General features: G+C 39.5%; 1 protein-coding gene across 4 annotated transcripts; it reads right to left on the minus strand.

Annotated features, from left to right (window-relative positions):
- Positions 1–2,156: 2,156 nt before the first annotated feature.
- On the minus strand, positions 2,157–7,623 carry LOC144250752 (uncharacterized). 4 transcript variants are annotated; one of them, XM_077793729.1, is made up of 4 exons: positions 7,614–7,623; positions 4,885–5,004; positions 4,644–4,704; positions 2,157–3,550 (listed from the first exon to the last, which is right to left on the minus strand). In XM_077793729.1, exons 1-4 carry the CDS (start codon positions 7,621–7,623, stop codon positions 2,167–2,169), a joined length of 1,575 nt encoding a protein of 524 aa, XP_077649855.1. In that variant the 3' UTR covers positions 2,157–2,166. The 4 variants fall into 4 exon arrangements, with proteins under 4 accessions (XP_077649855.1, XP_077649854.1, XP_077649853.1 ...); XM_077793728.1 differs by lacking the exon at positions 4,644–4,704 and having other exon boundaries at positions 2,157–3,562; positions 4,824–5,004; XM_077793727.1 differs by lacking the exons at positions 4,644–4,704; positions 4,885–5,004; positions 7,614–7,623 and adding an exon at positions 3,774–4,269 and having other exon boundaries at positions 2,157–3,605.
- Between the last annotated feature and the right edge of the window lie 210 nt (positions 7,624–7,833).

Consider the following 7,833-nt stretch of genomic DNA (forward strand, 5'->3'; position numbering starts at 1 on the left):
AAATAAAAATTTCCTCAAGTCTGAACAAGTTCAAATGGATCTGAAAAAAGTAAGGTCCTACCACATTTCTATATACAGGGCTTTTCTCTAGTGTGATTTTATTTGATTTTTTCATTGGTTGTTCAAAACATTACAAAACTCTTTGACATATCATATTTCATACATTTGATTCAAGTGGGTTATGAACTCTCATTTGTACCCCAAATACAGATTGCATAATCACATCGATTACACGTCCAATTTTTACATAATGCCATACTAGTAACTGTTGTATTCTGCTACCTTTCCTATCTCTACTATCCCCCCTCCCCTCCCCTCCCATCTTCTCTCTCTACCCCATCTGCTGTAATTTAATTTTTTCCTTCCCCCTCACAACCTCTTATATGTAATTTTGTATAACAATGACGGTCTCCTTCCATTTACATGCAATTTCCCTTTTCTCTCCCTTTCCCTCCCACCTCATTTCTCTGTTTAATGTTGATCTTTTCCTCCTGTTCTTCCTCCCTGCTCTGTTCTTAGTTGCTCTCCTTATATCAAAGAAGACATTGGCATTTGTTTTTTAGAGATTGGCTAGATTCACTTAGCATAATCTGCTCTAATGCCATCCATTTCCCTGCAAATTCCATGATTTTGTCATTTTTTAGTGCTGCATAATACTCCATTGTGTATAAATGCCACATTTTTTTATCCATTCATCTATTGAAGGGCATCTGGGTTGGTTTCATAGTCTAGCTATTGTGAATTGTGCTGCTATGAACATTGATGTGGCAGTATCCCTGTAGTACGCTCTTTTAAGGTCTTCAGGGAATAGTCTAAGAAGGGCAATAGCTGGGTCAAATGGTGGTTCCATTCCTAGGTTTCCCAGGAATCTCCATACTGCTTTCCAAATTGGCCGCACCAATTTGCAGTCCCACCAGCAATGTACAAGAGTACCCTTTCCCCCACATCCTCTCCAGCACTTGTTGTTGTTTGACTTCATAATGGCTGCTCATCTTACTGGAGTGAGATGGTATCTTAGAGTGGTTTTGATTTGCATTTCTGGGGAGAAGATGGCAGTGAATAGAGTGCATCATCCCCGTGTACAGTGTCACTGCACAGGTGAATAACGAGGTACAATGACCAAAAGCTATCTTGTTAGGAATTTCCATCAAAATTGGGGTGCACCAAAACCTAGAGGAAGGATTTCCATCACCGAGGACCGGTTACTGGGTCACAAACGCAAGTGAACTGTGCGACTGGAGATCTAGTGTGGTTTCTTAAATGCTGTTCAAAGGGACCTGGAAACTTGAAAGTCTTACTACAATTTTTAAAGAGAGTAAAAGGATCTTCCCAGATATGAAGTCGCTACATCTTTGAGGACAACTCTGAAAGCTGAATACTGCCCCACATGGCTTATCCTCAGTATTTTCTACAGTATGTGTCCTTTCATACAACTGAACAAAACTAGAACAGCTGAACCCTTTTTATTTCTTACTTGCATAGGATTTATACTTTTTATTCCAACTCCTTAGTAAAATACTGAGAAAACTAGAAGATTTCCCACATTCTCACACTCACAGGGCTTCTCTCCGTGAGGGTTTTCATATATGAAAATGAAAACAGGGCTGGATGGGAAGCTGACAGGATGTAGAAAATCCCCCACAGACTTTTTTTTTTTCAATATGATTAAAATGGCTTTGAAGACAACAGGGGAAATGGAATGATTTGTGATATTTTTTACATTTAAAGAGTTATTCAGTTGAATGTGGTGGTGTTTGCCTTTAATTACTGAGACTTGAGAGGCTAATTCTGAAGGCTAGCCTCAGCACCTAAGGAAGACCCTAAGAAACTCAGCAAGTCCCCGTCTCAAAATAAAAGTAACTAGAATGTAGCTCAGTGTAGAGCACAATCAGACATAATCCCCAGTCTCTCTCTCTCTCACACACACACACACACATTTTCAGCAGTGTGAGCCCTTTCTTGTCTTTGAGGATGACATGAAATATTGATTTACCAGGTTTTACATTCAAAGGATTTTTCTCCAGTATCTTCCTACATGTATATGAGTGAAACAGTAATAACAGAAAAGTTTACCAATTGTTTTCATGCATACGATTTCTCTGCAGTATCTGTTCTTTCATGTGTGTGAAGCAGACAGGATGTGGCAAAAGCTTTTCCACATTGTTGTTATTCATAGCGCTTTTCTCTGGTATGGATTCTTTCATGTTTGCGAAGCATAGGGGATGTAGCAAAGGCTTTGCCACACTGCTTACATTCATAGAGCTTCTCTCTAGTATGTATTATTTCATGTTTGTGAAGGTGAGAGGACTGAGTGAATGCTTTGCCACACTGCTTACACTCATAGGGCTTCTCTCCAGTGTGCATTCTTCCATGAATCTGAAGGGTACCGCCTGTAGCAAAGGCTTTGCCACACTGCTTACATTCATAGGGCTTCTCTCCAGTGTGCATTCTTCCATGAATCTGAAGGGAACCAGATGTAGCAAAGGCTTTTCCACACTGCTTACACTCATAGGGCTTCTCTCCAGTATGAGTTCGTTCATGTATGTGAAGGAAAGAGGCACTAGTGAAGGCTTTGCCACACTGCTTACATTCATACGGCTTCTCTCCAGTATGCATTCTTCCATGAATCTTAAGGGAACCGCCTGTAGCAAAGGCTTTGCCACACTGCTTACATTCATAGGGCTTCTCTCCAGTGTGCATTCTTCCATGAATCTGAAGGGAACTAGATGTAGAAAAGGCTTTCCCACACTGCTTACAATCATAGGGCTTCTCTCCAGTATGAGTTTTTTCATGTGAGTCAAGGTGACTGGATTTAGAAAAGGCTTTGCCACACTGCTTACAATCATAGGGCTTCTCTCCAGTGTGCATTCTTCCATGAATCTGAAGGGAACCAGATGTAGAAAAGGCTTTCCCACACTGCTTACAATCATAGGGCTTCTCTCCAGTATGAGTTTTTTCATGTGAGTGAAGGTGAGTTGATGTAGAAAAGGCTTTGCCACACTGCTTACATTCATAGGGCTTCTCTCCAGTATGTATTATTTCATGTGTGTGAAGGTGAGAGGACTGAGTGAAGGCTTTTCCACACTGCTTACATTCATAGGGCTTCTCTCCAGTATGCATTCTTCCATGAATCTGAAGGGAACTAGATGTAGAAAAGGCTTTCCCACACTGCTTACATTCATAGGGCTTCTCTCCAGTGTGCATTCTTCCATGAATCTGAAGGGAACCAGATGTAGCAAAGGCTTTTCCACACTGCTTACAATCATAAGGCTTCTCTCCAGTATGAGTTTTTTCATGTGAGTGAAGGTGACTGGATCTAGAAAAGGCTTTGCCACACTGCTTACATGCATAGGGCTTCTCTCCAGTATGAGTTCGTTCATGTATCTTAACTAAAGAGGCAGTAGTGAAGGCTTTTCCACACTGCTTACATTCATAGGGCTTCTCTCTAGTATGTGTTCTTCCATGTCTGCGAAGGTTACTGGATATAGAAAAGGCTTTGCCACACTGCTTACATGCATAGGGCTTCTCCCTAGTATGCATTCTCTGATGTCTTTGAAGTAAACTGGGATAATCAAAGTTTTTCCCACATATCTTACATTTGAAATGTGCATCCCCTGTGTGTGTGATCCTGTGCCTTTGAAGACTTGTGTGTGATATACAGGTCCGAACACCTTGTTGACATTCATAGAGTTTCTCTCCAGAATGAGTTCTTTCATGTCTTCTAAATAAAGAGGAGAAATGAATGGCTTTCCCACATGTGTCCCATTGAAAATGTTTACCTCCACTGTGTGTTATCATATGTCTTTGAACACTGGTAGGATAAGAAGAGGCTTCACCACATGGTTGCCATTCATTGGGTTGCCCCCCATTATGAGTTTCTTCATGTCTTTCAATTTCATTGAAACAATTGATGACTTTTCCACATACTGTACTTTCATAAGATCCATCTACCCTTTGTATTAACATTTGTGTGTGAACACTTTTGAGAGAAACCAGAGATTTCCTATATTGTTTCAATTCACATAGCTTCTCTTCACATTCCTCATGCTTGTAGTGTTGGTGTCCAGAGTGAGATGTGATCTGCCTGAAGGAATGAAGGTCATATGAAGTCTTTTGCACACATAATGAAGTCACATGGATTTACCCTACTAAAATTTTTCTTTGTTCAGTTAAGAGGTGGAATTGATTTGAAGGTTTCCCCACACTATTCTGTGCCTTTAAAGTTTACCATGACTTCTTTGTAGAAGTGACCAACACATAATCAATGCTTAATTCATTCACAATTTTGTATGTATTTATAGATCCTTACATTACTACCAACATCAGGTAAAGGCTAGGTTTTCTCACTTGTTCAACTTGCCTGAAAATAAAGAGATTGAAAGAAAACAATCCTTTGCAACACAGCTTCTCTGTGGCTATTATCCAAATAGTGATATTCACATATGCAATTTTATAGTACTTTTTGCATGTCAAATACTTTGAAAAGACTGAATATCTGTTACAGCTAAGTATATATTTTTGGTAAAAAATATTAGAAGAATTAATACATTTCATATTATGCATACTTTTTCAGTTGGTTTGCTTTAAAAATTATATGACAGTTCTCAGATTCCCTCACGAATTCCTCTTGTGAGTACAGTTACCTTACATTGCTCCCAGAGTTTTCAATCTGATATTCAGTGGTCTTATCTTCCCACTTGTCTCCTAAAATGAGAGAACAGAACAATCTTTATGAATATTTAGGAGCTAGAAATGTTTTGCCAAATCACAGGTGCCATTTATGCTGCAATAGTTCACCAACTGATTCCCTTTTCACCTTCTACATAAATGACCAAAATAAACATGAGTTCTCTATTTGATTAATTTTAAAAACATCATTATTACCTATAGAAGCAAGGTTTCTGAGGACTTCCAGCATCACATCTCTGTAAAGGTTCTTCTGGGAAGGATCCAGCAAAGCCCACTCCTCCTGGGTGAAGTTCACTGCCACATCCTCCAAGGTCACTGAGATCTGAAATATCCCACAAATGTAGAGTGGAGGTCAGGAGAGATTGACAGCATGAGAAATCTATACTCAACATGCATGATGTTCACATGATTCCCTGGCCTCTTGATGAATTCCATGATTTAATCCAACAAATCTTTACTGTACTCAATTTTTTACACCCATTCCAACACTAGAAATTGGCTACTCAGAAGGCTAACATCCTTTTTTAGTGCTTTATACCCTTCCTTTGGTGAGTTCACAGGAAGTGAGACGGGCTCCCAGATCACTCCTAACTTCTTTATCTGTTACACCTCTATTACATGTCCTAGAAACATCCGGTGTGGTACAGAGCTAATATAAGCAATCGGATAGTACTTATCTTTAGAAAAGAAAGGTGATGAGTAGGAAATTGCAGGAATCATGAAACTAAGCATTTGAGAGAGATTCTGCAAACTACACTGGCTCCCTGTACCTAGAAGGTTAATATAAACAACATGGTATTTACTAATGTCTTGTTTCCTCTGAAAGTCTATCATTCCATACTTAAAGAAATGCCTAGAACCAGCCCACACCCACACCCTCTGGTAAAAGGGTCAATAAGGAGATTCCTTCATAGACAACATTTAGACAACCTTTCACACAGGTTGTCACAATGTGGTACCTGGAGATTGAGTTCATCCTGTGTGATTATACAGAGAACAATTAGAACTTTGCAGGTGCTTTACTCCAGAACAAATTAAGTCAACTAGCTTACTATTAAGTGACAAAAACAAACATAAGTTCTCTATTTGATTAACTTATTTATTAATGAACACAACAATTTGATAATTTCCTGTGGTTACTGTCAAAGCAAAATGGGGTAAGTGCAAAGATGGCAGGTGTCTTAGAAATAACTCAATGACCCAAAAATGTCACCTTATCCAAATAAGAATCTTACAAAGTTTTATATCTCTCAAAAAATCTTCTTAATAAACAGCAGGCACTACATTTCTAAGTCTCATAGTGAAAATAAATGTCCAATGATTGTCAAACTGTTTTAACAGCAGCCTGTTCACTACCATAATGTACAGTCATGAGACACATACCAATGCTCCGCTCAAGGACATTTTGATCAACGTTGGGCCACATGTGCAATGGTTGTCTGTTGTGAAAGAGATTCATGGTGCCTGTAGCAAAGGTGGTGCAAACAAACATAAAGCAAAAGCTCTTCCAGAGTGTGGTAAAGTAACAAGTTTGTAGCCCAGAATCCTAAACTATCCTACACAATCAGGGTGTAAAAAAGGCCACCATTCACATCTGTAAGCATGTTATTTTTTTTTTAACTTTTTTTTTTTAGAGGAGAGAGAGAGAGAGAGAGAGAGAGAGAGAGAGAGAGAGAGAATTTTTTTAATATTTATTTTTTAGTTCTCGGCAGATACAACATCTTTGTTGGTATGTGGTGCTGAGGCTCGAACCCGGGCCGCACGCATGCCAGGCAAGCACGCTACCGCTTGAGCCACATCCCCAGCCCTGTAAGCATGTTATGATGTCTGCACAGTGATGGAACTGGCAAAAAGAAAATGTCCCTGCAAGTGACACAGAACCATACTCAAGGACTGAAAACATACAGACCCGCCCAAAACAAGGAAGAATCCACAATTACACTCAGAGACATCAGCCCAACTCTGTCAGGACAATGATGCAGGCAGGAGGGCTTCATGGGCCTTGAAGCAAATGGGAAGCACACTGAGGTCTCAGGGTCACAGCAACACTCCACAGGACATAACCCACACCCCTACAAGTGCACCACCAGTGAAATCCCATGTGTGCTCAAAGAACATGAGAGATAGAGCAGAAAATAGATCAGGAGCAGCTGAAAAGCCTCCAGGGAAGGGGACGTTAAACACAAGACTCTAAACAGACACAGGACAAAGAGGGGACTCAAGAGAAAAGGTGACCATTTTGAAGGAAAAAATGTAAAAGTCCATCACAGGAAATACTTGGAGAACACCACAGGTGGTCCTGTATTGCTTTCTAAGTCATCCAATGCACATTTCAGAAAAGAAGAGCTAAAAGCAATCATTGAAACTGTTACTTCAGAAAAACAGAGAAAGAAGGGCAAGGTAAACCTAAATTAACCACAGGAAGGTAACAGAAGGTGTTGATGAAACCACAACCAGGAAATCCGCAGTCTACAATATCAAGTTCTTCATGAACATCAGCATCACTGATACACTGACATAAGGCTAAGAATACAGAAGACAGGGACTGGGGTTATGGCTCAGTGGAAGAGTGCTTGTCTACTGCTTGGGAGAAAGTGGGTTCAAACCTCACTGACACATAAAAAGAAAAAAAGTATAAAATATACAATAACATTAAAGAAAAAAGCAAAGACGACTGAAAACCTAGTAACACATTTAAAAGTATCATCATCAACAATGCATTGGGACTTCAAGATTATCATAAACATGCTTGGTACAAATTCGACAACTTGCAAAAACTGGACCATTTATTTGAGAGAGACAATTTCCTATAACTTACACACAAGGGGAAATACACAAAACAGATGAGCCCATGGCTACTGACAAAAACAGACTCAATAACTAATTACTACCCAAAAGCAAGACAAGGCTCTGACATCTCAAACAGGCTTCCATGAGACACTTAAGAACTGCCACCAATTTTCTACTTTTTTTCCAGAACATAGAAGCTGAGTTAACACCTCCTAATTCTTTCTGAGGCATAAGTTACCATATTATCCAAATTAAATAGATAAAGAAAAGTATTTTTTTGAGAGAGAGAGAGAATGTACAATCATAAATGTAAAAAACTGTACACTCCAGGTGTCTATGCAAATGATGGGGAAA

The sequence above is a fragment of the Urocitellus parryii genome, chromosome X (assembly GCF_045843805.1).
Source record: "Urocitellus parryii isolate mUroPar1 chromosome X, mUroPar1.hap1, whole genome shotgun sequence".
Taxonomy (NCBI): domain Eukaryota; kingdom Metazoa; phylum Chordata; class Mammalia; order Rodentia; family Sciuridae; genus Urocitellus; species Urocitellus parryii.

Bases quoted from the DNA above. Each gene is read 5' to 3' on its own strand.
- LOC144250752 (XM_077793726.1), bottom strand. From the start codon at position 3,966: ATGTTAATACAAAGGGTAGATGGATCTTATGAAAGTACAGTATGTGGA. The intron at 3,526-3,609 runs GCACATTTCAAA...CATACTAGGGAG, and splicing joins GGATCACACACACAGGGGAT to AAGCCCTATGCATGTAAGCA.